We start from the raw sequence: 17,345 nt of genomic DNA on the forward strand, positions 1-17,345 counted from the left end.
GAGCAGTTGTCGACAGAGTTGGCAGAGATGAAGTCGTTGTTGCAAATGCGTCATTCTGATGCCTCACCTCCAACCGCTGGGCTCTCTTCCCCACCCATGCCTGATTTGTCTGTGGAGGAGGATGTTTTGTCTCTGGCCGCGTTGGCCTCTCAATATAGAGATGAGGAGGAGGTGCAGTCCTCCCAAGCCTCTGAGACTGGCTCATTTTCTTCGCAAAGTGCAGTCAGTGAGCCTAGTGACGGCTCTATGCGGGAGGTCATGTGTATGGCCTTGAGGCAGCTGCAGCTGGAACTCCCGATAGGAGAGGTGTCTGCTTCCGGAAGTGCCTTTGTCAGGCGTGGACGGGCTCCTACTCCCTTTCCTGTCCCTCCGTCAGAGGAATACCTGAGGGAGTTGCACGCCTGTTGGCGGGACCCAAGAGCGTTGTCACGTCTCTCCATAGATGGCCGAGTGTTGGCTGCCATGCACGAGTCAGTCAAGGCAGGCCTGGACCGTATGCCAGCAGTTGAACCCGCTGTTACTTCACTGATCGTGTCACCAGATGAAGCCCTACATCCTGATGTCTGATGCCCACGTACTCAATGTCGTGTGACAGATGATCTCCTGTGTAAAGCATACAATGCAGGAGCAAGACCTGGCCGCCTTGGCAATTCCATGGCACATTTCATGTTTGCCCTCTCTGCATCCCTTCAGGACGCTGGTGGTGCAACTGCGGTAGTTGGGTTTAGCGACACAGCATTGCAGGCCTTTGCTCTGATGACCAGAGAGCTCGGCCGTGTCATGTCTTTTCTCGTCCAAGCTCGTTGACAGGTCTGGCTGGTGCAGTCTCCTCTGACCGAAGCATGCCGTCGGACCCTCAGGGGTGTTCCAGTCGTGCCGGGGGAGTTGTTTGGATCAGCAGCTGTGGAGGCGCTGGAGCGAACTGTTCAGGCGCGCCAGACTAGCCAGCAGCTTTCTGGCCTCCGCAGGAGTATGCCCCCTCCTCAGCGCTCGAGCCGTCCTTCCGTTAGCCCAAGTGCTCGGCTGCCACCTAAGCCTGGTGATAGATCTGTGGCTTTCTATCATCGAGAGGTGCGGCAGAGACCCGGCAGGGACTTTAGTCAGCCAGTCCGCCGCCCAGTTAGACAGACCCGGTAATCCTGGTCGCCCCCACCCCAGGGCTCCCAGGGGCAGTGGGGGTCGAAGATGATGCCACCGAGTCGGCCGTCGGGACATTTTTCCCATCAGCAGCTCAGTTTCTGGGCTGCTCATACTGTGGATCCGTGGGTGGTTGCCACTTTGACCCATGGTTTCAGGCTACAGTTCCAACGGCGGCCCCCCTTTTCACGCCGGGTCAAATTGACCGGTATCGCCGACCCGGTAAGATCCCAAGCACTGGACCAGGAGCTTTCCGCCCTCCTGGCCAAGGGTGCAATCGAGGCTGTAGACCTTCTGCGGCAACCCAGGGGCTATTATTCGATGTACTTTGTCATGCCAAAGAAACAGGCAGTTTTTGCCCCATTGTAGATCTGAGGGGACTCAATCAGTTCCTGAGGGTGCTTCGTCAGAAGTTCTTCAGGCTGTTGCGAAGGGAGACTGGTTTACGTCAATAGATCTGACGGACGCCTACTTTTGTGTGCCTATTGCGGCGGAACATTGCCGTTTTCTCAGGTTTGCTTATTGGGGTCGCCATTGGCAATTCCGGGTACTCCCTTTCGGCATCTCCCTTTCCCCAAGGGTGTTTACTCGGTGCTTGAAAGCGGCCCTCTCTCCTCTGCAGGCCTCCGGAGTCAGGATTCTTCCGTATCTGGACAACTGGCTCCTTTGAGAGCGGTCCAGGGTCTCTGGCGTCAGCGGGAGCGCTCCGAACACATAAACGTGCTGGAGTTGCGGGCTGTACACATGGCTCTCAGGCGCTTTCTGCCCCACCTAGAGGGACAGCATGTGCTAGTTTGAACAGACAACACCTCTGTCTTTTACCACATCAACCATCAGTGAGGCACCAGATCGGCACGCTTTCTAGGGGTGTCCAGGGATCTTCTGGAGTGGGCCTCTCTTCATCTGTCCACCCTACGAGCGATGTATTTACCTGGGGAGCGCAATCAGGTCGCGGACTATCTCTTTCGCCAGGCCCCTGCTCCGGGAGAGTGGTCCCTTCACTGTGATGTGGTGCACATGATCTGGGACCGCTTTGGTCAGGCGGAGGTGGATCTGTTTGCCACAGAGGAGTCAACTCATTGCCCCCTGTGCTATTCCTTAACAGAGGGGGTTCTGCTGGAGGCCATATGTGCTGCTGCATCATGTTCTTTCCCAAGCACGTTTGCCAGGTTCTACAATGTTAATGTGGCCGCCCCTCATCCCCTGGGCCAGGTTCTTTTGCGAGGCTCCGCTGGACCCTCTCAGTGAGGTATGTGCTCAGGATTCCTCGTAACATGGTTGGTATTAGTCATTCAGTGCTTTCAGCACCGCCCTCTGGCGGTCAGTAGGGATGAAATAGAACAAAAGTTACGTATGTGACTACGGTTCTATGAATCCCGAAAGACCGCCAGAGATTCTGTCACTCAGAATCCTTGCTTCCGCGACAAGATTCTGTAGGAACAGAGCCTCGGATGACGAAGGCATATATAGCCTCTGGTCATCTGGTGTGTCACAGGTGTGACTCTGTTGGTATGATTACTCGAACTGCGCATGCGCGAAGGGAACATTCATTGCTTTCAGCACCACCCTCTGGCAGTCATCCAGGATTCATAGAACCGTAGTTACATAGGTAACTTTCGTTTTGCACTCTGAGATTGAAAAGAACAGCAGAATTCATTTAAATTCAGGGGTTCGTTTGCATCCATAAAGCTGTTAAAGAATCATTAAACCTTCCTCTCTCCTCCTCCTCATCCTGTGACAGGGGTTGACGATGGGGAGGACATTCCCCGTGAGATGCTGGTGGGGATATATGAGCGGATTCGAAAACGAGAACTCAGGACTAATGAAGATCATGTGTCCCAGGTTCAGAAAGTGGAAAAACTGATAGTTGGGAAAAAGCCTGTAAGTTTGCCTTTGGGCTACTGCATGTAGAGTGTGACCATATTATCTTGTACTCCATTCAAGAGGTGAAGGGAGCAGCAGTGTTCAAAACCACATCTGCCAGAGCAGCCACATAGCGTTCCTGGCTTATCCATGGCCAGCGTTCTCTGAAAAGCATTCTTTATCTGAAGCTATTTTTCTCAAAGTGTGACACATCAGTTCTGCAGAGCCTGGACCCTTCATGCTAAATTACTGAAATACACATTTTAACTTGACTGTAAGCTCTAAAGGCCATGCTAACATGAGCATGGCCTTCTAGCAGCAACAAGAGCTGGAAAAGATACTGGGAAGTTTGCTGTGATTTGTAAATCTGATCAATACTATCAGTAGAACATTAACTTGTGTTATTTTCTTACATCTATCACAGAAATTCCCATATGTGTTCATTAACCTTAAAATGTCTTTTTATTGTATCTTTCCAACTGCAGATTGGCTCTTTACACCAAGGTATTGGCTGTGTAAGTATTGCTCTCATTGTTCTGTGTACAAACACTATAATGCCAACAGTATTGGGTCACACTAGATCAATGAATTCTAGTGTTCCAGTCACTTCCATGGCTGCAGGTGTATAATGTGACTGGCTCCCACAGAGTCCTGACCCCCACCTTTTTAAACACCTTTGGGAGGAATTAGAGTGGAGGCTGCAATTCTGGTTTTCTCATCTAACTATGAACACACTCCTAAACCGTGTGGAAGATGTTTGGTTCCATCAACAAACCAGGCCTTATAGATTAAGAATAGGATGTCATCAAAGTTCATGTACATGTAGAAGTAGACAGACCGGTTACAGAGTGCTCCATTATCAACCCAATGCACTAAACTTTATGTGAAACTATAGGTCATGTTTCCTTATAATGTGCGTCAGTGAGGATTCTCATCCTATCCTAAAAAAAGTGAAAACATTAGCATTCATACTTTATCATTCTGGTCTGTGTGTAGAAGCTCATCAATAAGTAATAGTAAGCAAGGTTATTCCTAACAAACCCAACCCTGATTAAAGCTTCTCCACAACCTTTTATTTGTGCTCCTCTCATACCTGTTTTTTCAAAGTCTGGCTGTAACAACTTTCTGACATCCCTTGAGAGCAAAATTAGGAATTTCAGGGCTAATGTTTCACACATTCCATATTTTTCCTGTCCTCCATCTTCTTCCTAATTACAGTCTTTCTTCACACTTGTAAATTATCAGTACATCAACATAATTCTAAAAACACATGAAACCCTTGAGCCCTGTAGATATCCTCCAAACCTGTTTTTCTCTGTAAGGGTTTGATCTGATTGGGTCTTGCATGGTGGAGGTTATTAATCTGTCCCTCCGAACCCGCTCTGTCACCACCCCTTCTAAAGATGCTGTTATCGAACCCAGCTTGGACTATTCTCAGCAAAATAATTACAAGCCCATCTCTAAATTACATTTTTACTTAACAAATGTTAGACCAAGTTGTGGCTGACCACCAGAATTCTTTTCTGAATCATTGCAAAACATTTGATAAATACCAATCTGTTTTTATTAAACTGTATTGAACAGAAACTGCTTTGTTAAAAGCGTCCATTGACATCATAATTTTTGCAGAAACTGGTGGATTTACTGACTAAATGTCAACACACAGCAAACATTTCACATTTAAGAAAATGTTGAAACCATCTATAAATCTTTTAGTTTCAAAATTCTGGACTACTTTTCATTGGTATGTTGCATAAAATCCCAGTAAAATTCACTGAAGTTTGTGGTTATAGCCGGTAAATATGTGAAAAGGTTTAAGGTGTATGAACACTTTTGGAATGCTCTGTCTGTATCAATTGGAAAAATCTTTCATAGCATTGGGGCAAATTGACTCTAAAATGATTATGTATTATGTGCAGGTGCTATCACTCCCCCACAGAAGGCTGGTGTGTTACTGCAGACTGTTTGAAGTACCTGATCCCAACAAACCACAGAAGCTAGGCCTGCACCAAAGGGAGATCTTCCTCTTTAATGACCTGCTAGTGGTATGGCAAACAGTACTCTTCCAGTACAGTGAGACTGTGGGTGGACACACTTTGAAATAAATCTAATCAGGGTGCATCTCTTTTTTCTTAGGTTACCAAAATTTTTCAGAAGAAAAAGAATTCTGTGACATACAGCTTTCGGCAGTCCTTCTCACTCTACGGCATGCAAGTGATGCTATTTGAAAATCAGTGTAAGTATCTTTATATTTTTGATTTTGTTTTCGAAGTATAGTTGCAGTTCTGTTCCAATTTCACTGTCACCACACTAAAGACAAGAAACCATGGACTTTCTATTATGATCCATTTTTTCAGGCCAGCATAATTGCTCCCTCTTTTAAAATGGCCTATCATGTGCTATAAATGGGACTCATTGGATCAGTATCATTACCCAGGCATACTCACCATCACTCATGAACAAGACTCATAGATATTTAAACTCCACTGCTTGATGTCAGACTTACAGGAGCTGACCCTCATCCTGGCTGCTTCAAAGTCAGCTGTAAACCACACCAGTACCCGCTGGAGGTTGTGTCTTTAAAAAACCAAGAGAACCACAACATCTGTTTAAAGCAAGGATTAGACTATGAGGTTCCCAAACTGGTTTACCTACTCTCTGCAACTACACATTGAGATCCTTTCCATCAACACCACAAACAGGATTGGTGATGAGGGGCAGACCTGGCAGAGTCCAACACGCACAAGGAACAGGCTCAACTTTGTGCCAAGAATGCAGACACAGCTGTTGCGTTAGACGTACAAGGATCAGATAGTCCTTAAAGGCCAAGCAGACTCTCATGACCACCTCAGCAATTGCACGAAGGTAAAGATCTGGTCCACTGTTCCATATCGACATTACTCCTGCTGGATCCACCTCATTCGTAGCCTCCTCTCAAACACCCCAGAGTAAGATTCCCTATGGAGGCTGAGAAGTGTGATCCCTCAATATTTGGAACACCGCCTTTCATAGCTTTTCCAAAAACTTTGGACCACCATGCCAGTTTGACACTCCAACTGTGCTGTCAGAGTCCTCCATGCAACATTAAAGAGGTGTGCCAATCATGACAGCTCCACATTGTCCACAAACTTCAGCCTCTTAGGTAAACCCTCATACATACCTGGCGCCTGCCACCTGGGAGCTTTTTTACTAACTCAGCGACCTCTGTTGCAATGACGGAATAGCATTCTCTAGAGTCTTCAGACTCGGCCTCCTCCTACGCTCCAAGACCAGGACCACACCATACCACCCAGATTTAAATGGTCAGGTGAAATGATTTAATCATACTCTTTTGCAGGTGATTTGCTGCTATGTTGACTAAAACTAAAATAGGAAAACCTGGGATGAACATCTCTCCCATCTGACAAGAGAATTCTTGGACTGGTTTTTCACGCTAATGCTGTCGATAAAGGTTCAGAAAGACATCAATCACACTTGGTGTGGCAGTACAAATACACTGTAAAAAAAAAACCTTGGAATATGTTGATGACCTTGATATGTACTCAGCAAAGTCCACAATACAGTTACAACATAGGAGACCTGGTCTATGTAAAGCATACCACCAAACTGAAACCTTACACAAGCGATGTCATAACTGTATGGATTACGTGACAAAGATACAAAGTCCTTGCTTTGTGCCATGCCCCACCCCATGACACCACCGCTAACACCCTGAACTGTTGAGACAATGCAGGATGGATCCATGATTTAATTTTGTTTACACCAAATATTGACCCTACCATCTGAGCAAAGGTATTATCCAGTTTTGGTAAGGCAGTGTGAATTGTAGCCTCAGTTTTTTGTTCTTCGCTGACAGGAGTGGCACCCGGTGGGTTCTGCTGCCCACCTGCTTCAGGTTGTCATGTGTTGTACATTCTAAGAGAGTATTCAGCGCATGCTGATTGTAACCAGTGGTTATTGGAGCTACTATTGCCTTTCTATGTTCAGAAACCAGTCCACCCATTCTCCACTGACATTAACTAATCATTTTCATCCACACAACTGCCACTCAATAGGTATTTTCTCTTTTTAGCCCATTCTCCTTAACTCAGACCATCTTATGTGGCACAACTATGGTGCATTGAAATTTACTTAAATCCACTGTCCCACCTATTCTAATTCTCAGTTTACTTAAGTCCTTTATCAACATCCAGATATCTATATGCATGGAGTTTCTGCCATGTGATCGGTTGATTCACTATTTGTGTTAGCCAGCATTTGAATGGGTGTACCATTAAACTGGCTGGTGAGTGTTTGTGTGTTTGTTAGTGTATATAAGTGTGTGTGTGTGTGTGTGTGTGTGTGTGTATGGATGTCTAGATTTAGGAGCCTTACAGCTAGGATGTACCTTTCATAGATGAAGATGTTTGACCCATGGAGAATCAGCTATTACCTCTGTCTTCAGCAGCCTTTTGTCATGACATTTGGTTTTGTCTATTTTTAGATTATCCCAATGGCGTGCGCCTGACCTCAGCCATTCCTGGAGCAGACATCAAGGTCCTCATCAATTTCAATGCCCCCAATCCTCAGGATCGCAAAAAATTTACTGATGATTTGCGAGAATCTATTGCCGAAGTCCAAGAGATGGAAAAGTACCGGATAGAGTGTAAGCAGAACTTATCTATTGTCTCCCTTTATATTTTTGTTTATTTTAAATATGTGCTCCAAACAACAAGCTCTGATGTTGCATATTTGTTTGACGCACAGCTGAGCTTGAGAAACAGAAGGGTGTGGTGAGGCCCAGTATCTCCCAGTGTTCGGGGTTAAAAAAGGAAACTGGAAATGGCAACCTGAGCCGAGCCAGCCTAGATGACAGCTATGCCATTGGTGAGGGACTGAAGAGGAGCGCACTCAGCAGCTCCCTGCGGGATCTCTCAGATGCAGGTAAAGTCAGATAGTGCCCTGTCTCCTATCCTCTTCTGCTTTTTAGCTGGAAAAGAGCAAGCTGGATGCTGGCATGACACTTTTCACTTCAGTTCTTTGGACGTGGGAAAAGGATGGTTTGGATGGTTCCCACAACAATCGGACTGTCAGTACAGAGTCTAGGAGCCAGTGAAACAGAGATTGAGATTGATGGGATTGCTGAGACAGTTAGGTGTACATTGTTGGAGGCTACCCACTACTAATACTCTGTCACTAGCAGGAAGGAGGAATACTGCTTTGTAGGTCACTGTGATCAATCCAAGCGTCTTAGCAGAAAGAGGGATTAAAATTCTCCAGTTCATTCATGTAGATTATACAGCAGAGGATGCAACACCGCAGAAAAGCCATGCACAAAGACAGATGGTCGCCAGTACAATTGTACAGCTGCATAAAAAACTGGATTGAGCTTTTTGTTACCTGCTTTTGAATTTTCTATTGCATGTTCCCTATACAGAGTTCTAATTTATTGGGATTTTATTTGACAGACCACTTTAAGCAGTGCATAACTGATGTGGAAGGAAATGTGTTTATTTTATGCCTATTAATAAAATTCAGGGCAGGCAATTGGCTATAAAAGCCACCTTTTTAGTAATTTGACTTCAGCTGTGTGTAATTACACAGCTACAAACCTACCACAATATGACTGTCCGACTAGGCAAGGAGAGCATCAGAGAAGCAGACAACAGATCCATGCTAACTCTAGAGGAGGTACAGAGATCCACATCTCAGGTGGAACAACCTGTCCCCAGGACAACATCTAGTCGTGTATTCTACAAACCTGATTTTTTTGGAAGAGCAACAAAAGGTGCTCTGGTCAGACTAAAATGTACCGTTCAGCTTTCTGACCTACATGCAAAACACTATGTATGGCTGATAACAAGCATTGCACATGACCCTGAACACAGCATCCCCACATTTCCCACCACAACATGTTGGTGGCAGCATCATGATGTTTGGATGCAGTTCTTAAGAAGTAACTGCAAAGCTTGTCAGAGTTAGTGGAAAGATTGAATGAACAAACCCTGTTAGAGGTTGCAGAAGACTAGGGACTGGTGTAGAAGTTCCTCCACCACCAGGACAGCCACCCTAAACAGACAAACAGAGATACAATGGGATGGTTTAGATCAGAACATATGCTTATGTTAGAATGGCCCAGTCAAAGTCTAGACCTTAATCCAACTAGAGTCAGGGAACAATTAAAATGGATGACAGATTATCTTCATCCAATCTGACTGAGATTGGACTGTTTTAAAAAGTAGAATTTGTGAACATTTCAGCCTGTAGATGTTAAAGCTGGTAGAGACATAAACCAAAAGACCTGCAGCTCGACCTGTAGCCAAAGATGGTTCTACAGTGTACTGGTTCAGGGAGCAGAATACAAATTGTCATCACAGTTTCAGGTTTTAGCCATTTACTTGCTGGATAAAGATCAATAACTAAATATAGTCTTAGTTGCATTGAGAGCATTGAAGAATTTAATACTGTATCATTTATCCCACTCAGGGCTGTAATTAACAATATCTTAACCTGGGTTGTTTCATTTTTCTGTCTCAGCTGGGAGTCTTTCTCTCTAATGAAAATGAAATGCTTAACTGCTCTCCCTTCAGTGCTCAGTCAGGCCTATTTGTTGTTAAGAGTCTCCTGCCAGCAGCGCTTCAACTCACCATTTGACACCTAAACAAACCGTTTCTTCTCAAATACCCCAAATGGCTGGCGTTAGTTTTCAGAAATTGTCTCCCTGACCTTTAGCTTCCCACTGGCACGACAAAGGTCGGTTGCTTAGCTAGTCATGTGGCTCTTAATTGTGTTTGCATCTTCCCGCTGTAGACAGAAGGGATGTGTGCACCTCCATGTTTTTACCAGGCATGTCTAATCTGTCATGTCACATGTTCCGGGCAGGAAAGCGTGGGAGACGCAGCAGTGCAGGATCACTAGACAGCAATCTGGAAGTAAGTAGGAAGCACCTGCTGCCGAGCTGTCCTCCGTCTGCATTTGTGTTGTTCTCTAAGAACATCCAGGTTTTATTAGATTTATTGTTTCTGTGTGCTGTGTGCTTTTTTGTTTCGCAGCTCTTTTTGTTTGCTGCACCTGAACACTGTGCATGCATTATGCTGAATGGAAATGATGCTGTGGCTGTTGTATTAAGCTCGGTCGCACACTGCATGACTAGACTAACTGTAGTTTAGACTCCTGTCCTTGTGCTGCTCTGTTGACCTTAGACTCAGACCTTTGAATCCACCTGTGGAAGGTGACTGTGCCCTGTTAGTTGCAGCTGCTGTATGTTTTCAGGACCAAGTGACCAACACACTGTATCTTCTCACTAACCCTCAAGCCTAGACTCTTTTACTCTTACAACTTTCCATATTGGATATGTGTAAGTGCGTAGTTGCGTTGATAAGTTGTGTGCTCATCAACATGTTCTCTCTTTTCTATGTTTTTACATCATTTGCATATTTCATTACAAATATTGCTATGTTTACTCTACCATCTTTATTGCATAACTTTAGTTGAAAGTTAATTTATAGCTTTAGATTAATAACACAAAATATGTTCATTAACACTTAGATTTATCATGTAAAGAAGAGACCATGATAACTCATTTATAAACTCAGAAACAGAAAACTTGATAGATTCCAGAGGGTAATTAAATGGCTGTTAGACCCGGTCCTTACAAGAACTTACCACAGAACTATATGATGGTTAGAAATACATTCAGACAGCAATCCATGAGCAACTTCAACATGCCTCAGCATTCAACAACTTCATAGCCTAATGAAAGACTGTGCAGATCAATCAGTCTTCTGATTGGTTAATATTTATTGTTGCATTTTCCACATTTAATGCAACATTTGTTCTGTGCAACTCATCTGAAAAACAAATCAAACTGTTAGAAGGAAATATCTAAAAAGTAAAAAGCTGCAAGAACATGTCTGCATCCAAGAGTACACCACTAGACTAATACTGTGTTGAACTTCTTCTGATGAGGTTTCTTGCTTCATTCTTGTTTACTGGTCTATCAGCTTTCCACTTCTTGACTTGGTGACCACCTTACCTGGAATATGTTTTCCAAATCTGTCAGATTGTGAGGACCTCTCTTTTCCACAGCCCTCTTCCAGTGACCCACACATTTTCTGATTTAATTCTGAAAGCTGGATTGGTCCAAACCTTAAATTTCCAACTGGTAAAGTCATTTGTTCATTTCGAGGTATACTTGGACTCAGTGTGATGCTGACAAAATAAAATCTCAGTGTTTTAGCGGACACTTAAAGGTTTTTTATTCAAACAGACTGGTATGGGCTTCCGGTATAGCACCAATCCGGATGGATGCATAGATGTAAAGCTCTGTAAGAGGTCTCATGTTCATCTAATATTTCATCATAAACTGTAAGCCTTTCTATTCCCCCCGTGAGTTCGCTTCGTTCATCCTGGTCGGTGTTTACATCCCGCCGCAAGCTAACGTGCAGGTCGCACAGCGCATGCTCGGCGACCAGATACTGGGTGTGGAGCGGACCAACCCGGACTCCTTAGTTACCGTCGTTGACGACTTTAACAAAGGTAATCTCACCCATGAACTCCCCAAATATAGACAGTTTATAAAATGTCCGACCAGAGAGGACAACATTCTGGATCTGGATCGTTACACCACCATCAAAGACGCTTATCACGCCGTCCCACGTGCTGCACTGGGCCAATCCGACCACATCATGGTCCACCTGATTCCTGCATACAGGCAGAAACTAAAGCTCTGCAAACCTGTTGTGAGGACAACAAGGAAGTGGAGCAGTGAGGCTGTGGAGAATCTCCAGGCGTGTTTAGACTGTACAGACTGGGATGTGTTCAGGACTACTACCAACAGTCTGGACGAGTACACAGAGGCTGTGACTTCCTACATCAGCTTCTGTGAGGACAGCTGTGTACCATCATGCACCAGGGTGAGTTACAACAACAACAAACCCTGGTTCACAGCCAAACTCAGAAGGTTAAGACTGGATAAGGAAGAGGCCTTCAGGAGTGGGGACAAAGACATATACAGAGAGGCGAAGTACAAGTTTGGCAAGGCAGTGAAAGAGACCAAACGACTGTACTCTGAGAAGCTCCAAAACCAGTTCTCAGCCAACGACTCTGCGTCTGTGTGGAAAGGGCTCAGGCAGATCACCAACGACAAGCCGAAAGCCCCCCACTCCATCAACGACCGACGCCTCGTCAACGACCTGAACGAGTTCTACTGCCGCTTTGAAAGACAAAGGGACAGTCCTGCAACCATCTCCCACGACACCCCCCAACACCTGCAGCCACAATCCACCACCCCCACCTCCCCAACCTCAAGAGGGGCCTTGGCACCTCTGACCCCCACCCTGAAGTTCCCCCCCACCAGCCCCCTACCTACGCCGAGGACGGCTCTTTCCATCCAGGAGAGGGACGTCAACAAACTCTTCAGGAGACAGAACCCCCGGAAAGCTGCTGGTCCGGATTCTGTCTCACCAGCCAGCCTGAAGCACTGCGCTGATCAGCTGTCTCCAGTCTTCACAGACATTTTTAACACCTCACTGGAGACATGTCATGTGCCAGCCTGCTTCAAGTCCTCCACCATCGTCCCTGTTCCCAAGAAGCCAAGGACCACAGGGCTTAATGACTTCAGACCCGTCGCCCTGACCTCTGTGGTGATGAAGTCCTTTGAGCGCCTTGTGCTCTCACACCTAAAAGACATCACCGACCCCCTCCTGGACCCCTGCAATTTGCCTACAGAGCCAAAAGGTCTGTAGATGATGCAGTCAACTTAGCCCTTCACTTCATCCTCCGGCACCTGGACACCACAGGAACCTATGCCAGGATCCTGTTTGTGGATTTCAGCTCTGCCTTCAACATCATCGCCCCAGTTCTGCTACAGGAGAAGCTCTCCCAGCTGAGTGTGCCCGACTCCACCTGCAGGTGGATCACTGACTTCATGTCTGACAGGAAGCAGCGCGTGAGGCTGGGGAAGCACGTCTCTGACTCCCTGACCATCAGCTGTGTTTTCTCTCCTCTGCTCTTCTCCCTGTACACCAATAGCTGCACCTCCAGTCACCAGTCTGTCAAGCTTCTGAAGTTGGCGGACGACACCACTGTGATCGGACTCATCTCTGATGGTGACAAGTCCGCGTACAGATGGGAGGTGGACCATCTGTTGGACTGGTGCAGCCAGAACAACCTTGAGCTCAACGCTCTAAAGACAGTAGAGATGGTTGTGGACTTCAGGCAGGACCCAACCCCACCTGCCCCCATCACCCTCTGTGACTCCACAATTGACACTGTGGAATCTTTCCGCTTCCTGGGAACCATCATCTCCCAGGATCTCAAGTGGGAGCCAAACATCAGCTCCCTCATCAAGAAAGCCCAGCAGAGGATGTTCTTCCTGCGGCAGCTGAAGAAATTCAACCTGCCAAAGACTATGATGGTGCACTTCTACACAGCCATCATTGAGTCCATCCTCACCTCCTCCATCACCATCTGGTACGCCGCTGCTACAGCCAAGGATAAGGGCAGGCTGCAGCGTGTCATGCGGTCTGCTGAGAAGGTGATTGGCTGCAGTCTACTGTCGCTCCAGGAACTGTACACCTCCAGGACCCTGAAGCAGGCAGGGAAGATTCTGGCTGATCCCTCCCACCCCGGTCACAGACTCTTTGAAACTCTCCCCTCTGGCAGGAGGCTGCGGTCCACCTGGACCAAAACCTCACGCAACAAGAACAGTTTTTTCCCATCTGCCACCAGCCTTGTTAACAAAGCCCGGAAACCACCCTGACACTCTCCCTTTCCCCCACACCCCTCCTTTTTTGCTGACAGGACACCTGTAACTTGCAACTCCATGCGTTACATTAACGCTCAGCTTGGACTCCTGCTCTACTTGCACTGCCATACTTGCACAATGATCACCTGCACTGTTGTACTGCTCTCGCACCCAATACTGCTCTATATTTACTCTCACTCACTTAAAACTGTGCACATATATTTATATTATATTGTAGATATGTTTATACTGTTTAATTTGTATTGTATTGCACCGACAACGCCAAAACAAATTCCTTGTATGTCCAAAAACGTACTTGGCAATAAAGCTTTCTGATTCTGATTCTAATAAAAACTAGTTTTTGAAGAGTAAAAGTGGATTTTTGTAATATGAAAAGAGGAAATAGAAGTAGTTCTTAAAGGAACTGCACACTGATCTGATGCTGCTACTCAGTCAAGTAACTTTACACTGAAAGGGCCTCTTTGGGTTCAATGACTTCCCTTCCCACCTTTGAAATGAAAAAATTATTGATCTGACTTGGAAGTCAACCTTGTTGTAATTGTATGTTAAGATCATTTTTTAATGGTTTCGGAAACAGAGATTTGTTTTTGGCTACCTTGGAATTGTAGATGCTGCGACTTATCCGAAATACAAAGTCGTAACCAAAACAGAACGTGAGAAACATGGGATTCAGAAACATTTATTATTTGTCCTACAAGGGAAATACTAGATGAGTTGCAATACTAATTTCAAACACGGTATATTTTCAGTTTACTTCTCAAATAAGACATACATAAGGTGTCAGAAAGCCATGTGATGGTGAAAGGTTTTATAGATCAAAAAGAACTCATCTTATTTAATATTTTTTGACTACCAGTGAATGATATTCAATGTATGAAACATAAGGAGTGTTAATATGTGGTGGAGATTGGAACACTCTCCTGGATTCTTCAAATAAAACCAAAAAGATAGCTACTGTAAAACATTGTATTAAAACTAATTAGAGAGATAGGTTTGATAGACATTTGGAGAGAATTACATTCTAAGGACAAGTATTTTACTACTTTTCACTTCCTTATTCTGCACAACCAGGATTGATTATTTCTTTATCTTTCACAAAGGAAGATACAGGATAATAAACTGTGACTCTGGAGTTGCAGATGTTTCTGATTATGCAGCAGTATGTTTACACTGTATTTAGATAATATACCCAGAGACGTCTGTGGAAACCGAATAACCCTTTCTGTCAGCAATATGAGATGATCTTAAAGATTACATGACTGATAACAATGACGGTTCTGCATCTTCCGGTATACTCTGGGATAGGCTGTCATTAGAAGTAAACTAATATAACGGACATATCAGAAAAAGAAAGAAAAAGAGGTGCAGATTACTGATTTGGCAGAAAAAATAGACCTTTTGAAATGCACACATATGAAAACTCGAGACACATTTCAAGTGCAACACAAAAATATGAAGAAAAAATAGAATAGAAAAGTAAGCTAATAAGACAAACTTGGCATGGAGAATACAGAAACAAGAGGCAGAAAGATCTACAGTATATACCAAATAAACCATCCCTCAACTCAAAATTTGTGCCACCATTAGACAGATATTTAACCTGTTATTGTACAATGATTACAACAAACTCTCCACCCAACCTCAAGGAATTGAACCTTTTGCTGAGGAAAGGTTTTGTCATCATTAAACCTACGAGCTATAGGAACCACACATAATAAGACAATATAACCTGAAATTACAAAAAGTAAAATCGACAAGACTGAAGGTAGACAAAATACCGGGCATGGATGGGTCCCCCTCAGAATGATGCAAAATCTTTAGAGAGAACATATTACTATTATTGAGAAATTGTTTTAACCATGGAGGTGAAATATCATCCTCACGGTGGAAGCAGTGATATCTGTAATTCCGAAACCAGGAAAAGACTGGCTAGAACGCGGTTCTTGCATACCTATTTAAAAATTCAATATTGATTACAGATTATATGACTTAATCTTAGCGAAACGTATTGAAGGTATTTTACTAGAATTAACTGACACACACCAAACGGGACGATTGAAGATTCAATCGTCCTGTTTGGAATGTGTCAGATCTCTGGATCTCTGTGGATTACCATCCCCTGGGAACGGAAACAAAGTTGGCGCCGTGAGCAGAAGCAGAAGTGAGCTCGTAGAGCTGGCACACTAGCTAGGCTGAGGAGACCGCCACATAGACCACCACTTCCCACCCTTTTTCTCATCAACGCCTGATCCATTACCAAAAAGATGGATGAACTGAGATTACAGGCAGCTACAAACAACATTGTGAGAGACCGTTGCATTCTGTTGGTCACAGAGACCTGGTTAGACTCATCCATCCTGGATTCTGCTATTGAGCTAGCAGGCTACACTGTGCAGCGCCAGGACAGGACGCAGGACTCCAGTAACAGCAGAGGAGGGGGGCTCTGTGTGTACATTAATAACAGCTGGTGCACCAGTTACTGTAAACGGCCACTGCTCCTCGGACCTGATGTATATGACTTTTAATTGCAGGCCCGTCTATCTTCTGAGAGACTTCACCATAGTATTGGTAACTGTTGTTTGCATCCCACCAGATGCTAATGCTACCTCCACTGTTGGATTTCTATATAGCAGCAGCAGCAACCAGTAGAGCAAGCACCCTGACACAGTGCACATTATAGCGCAGGACTTCGATCATGCAGACTTAAAGGTAGTGCTCCCCAAACTCAACCAGCATGTAAAGTGTGCCATCAGAGAAGCTAACATACTCGACGAAGTATAGAGCAACATCAAGCTGGTTTACAATGCTAGGCCACTACCACACTTGCATCAAGACCTCCATAGACATTGTTACTGTGGAAAAAACACATCCAGGGTCTACACCATCCATGGTTGGTCATCCAGGGCTTCTTGCCCTGGACCATTGAGGTCCCGAAAATGCTGATTGAGAGAAATGCCTTCAAGTCGGGCAATAAGGGTCTCTACAGAACAGCCCGAGCAAACCTGAAGAGAGGCATGGGAAAGGCAAAGTAAGACTATAGGAGGAGGATCGAGGACCACCTGGACAGCAACAACAGCTGGCAGGTATGGAAGGGGATCCAGCAGCTCACCGACAAGACAAACCCCAGAGCTGCCGATGGTAATGCCTTTCTGGCAGAGGAGCTGAATCTCTTCTTTGCCCGCTTTGAGGTGGTGCCACCACAGGCAGCTGCACTACACACTACAGCTCATGGCAGCTTCACCCTCACTGTAGAGGAGCATGAGGTGAGGCAGGCAAACTCATGATAATGTCAGATGAGCTCTTCATGTCATTACCTATTTACTACATATGTACAACACTGAAGCAGTAGTTCTCAGTCTGGATGCCGAAAAGATGCTTGACACAGTTTGATGGGACTACCTATACCCAGTTTTAGGGTTTTGGGTTTGACAACAGAGTGATTAAGTCTCTGAAATCCTTACATTGTTCCCCAACAACCAAAACTAAAATGAATGGGAGTTTATCTACAGCAGCACTGCATGAACGAGGATGTCGTCGGGGATGTCCTTTAAGTATTTTATTGTTGTCTCTTTTTATTAAGCCTTTGGCACAGACAATT

At 45.1% G+C, this 17,345-nt stretch overlaps 1 protein-coding gene across 6 annotated transcripts in view; it reads left to right on the top strand.

The window, feature by feature from the left end:
- iqsec1b (IQ motif and Sec7 domain ArfGEF 1b) overlaps positions 1-17,345 on the top strand; it is a 327,598-nt gene that overhangs the window by 298,007 nt on the left and 12,246 nt on the right. For 5 of the 6 annotated variants that reach the window (XM_047347008.1, XM_047347010.1, XM_047347011.1 and 2 more), the window contains 7 exons: positions 2,879-3,018; positions 3,486-3,515; positions 4,920-5,045; positions 5,137-5,236; positions 7,484-7,645; positions 7,747-7,923; positions 9,862-9,911. In XM_047347008.1, the coding sequence (XP_047202964.1) occupies positions 2,879-3,018; positions 3,486-3,515; positions 4,920-5,045; positions 5,137-5,236; positions 7,484-7,645; positions 7,747-7,923; positions 9,862-9,911 (785 nt within the window). The remainder of the gene's footprint in view (positions 1-2,878; positions 3,019-3,485; positions 3,516-4,919; positions 5,046-5,136; positions 5,237-7,483; positions 7,646-7,746; positions 7,924-9,861; positions 9,912-17,345) is intronic. The other variant, XM_047347014.1, reaches the window with a different exon arrangement.

Source organism: Girardinichthys multiradiatus, chromosome 20, assembly GCF_021462225.1.
Source record: "Girardinichthys multiradiatus isolate DD_20200921_A chromosome 20, DD_fGirMul_XY1, whole genome shotgun sequence".
NCBI lineage: Eukaryota > Metazoa > Chordata > Actinopteri > Cyprinodontiformes > Goodeidae > Girardinichthys > Girardinichthys multiradiatus.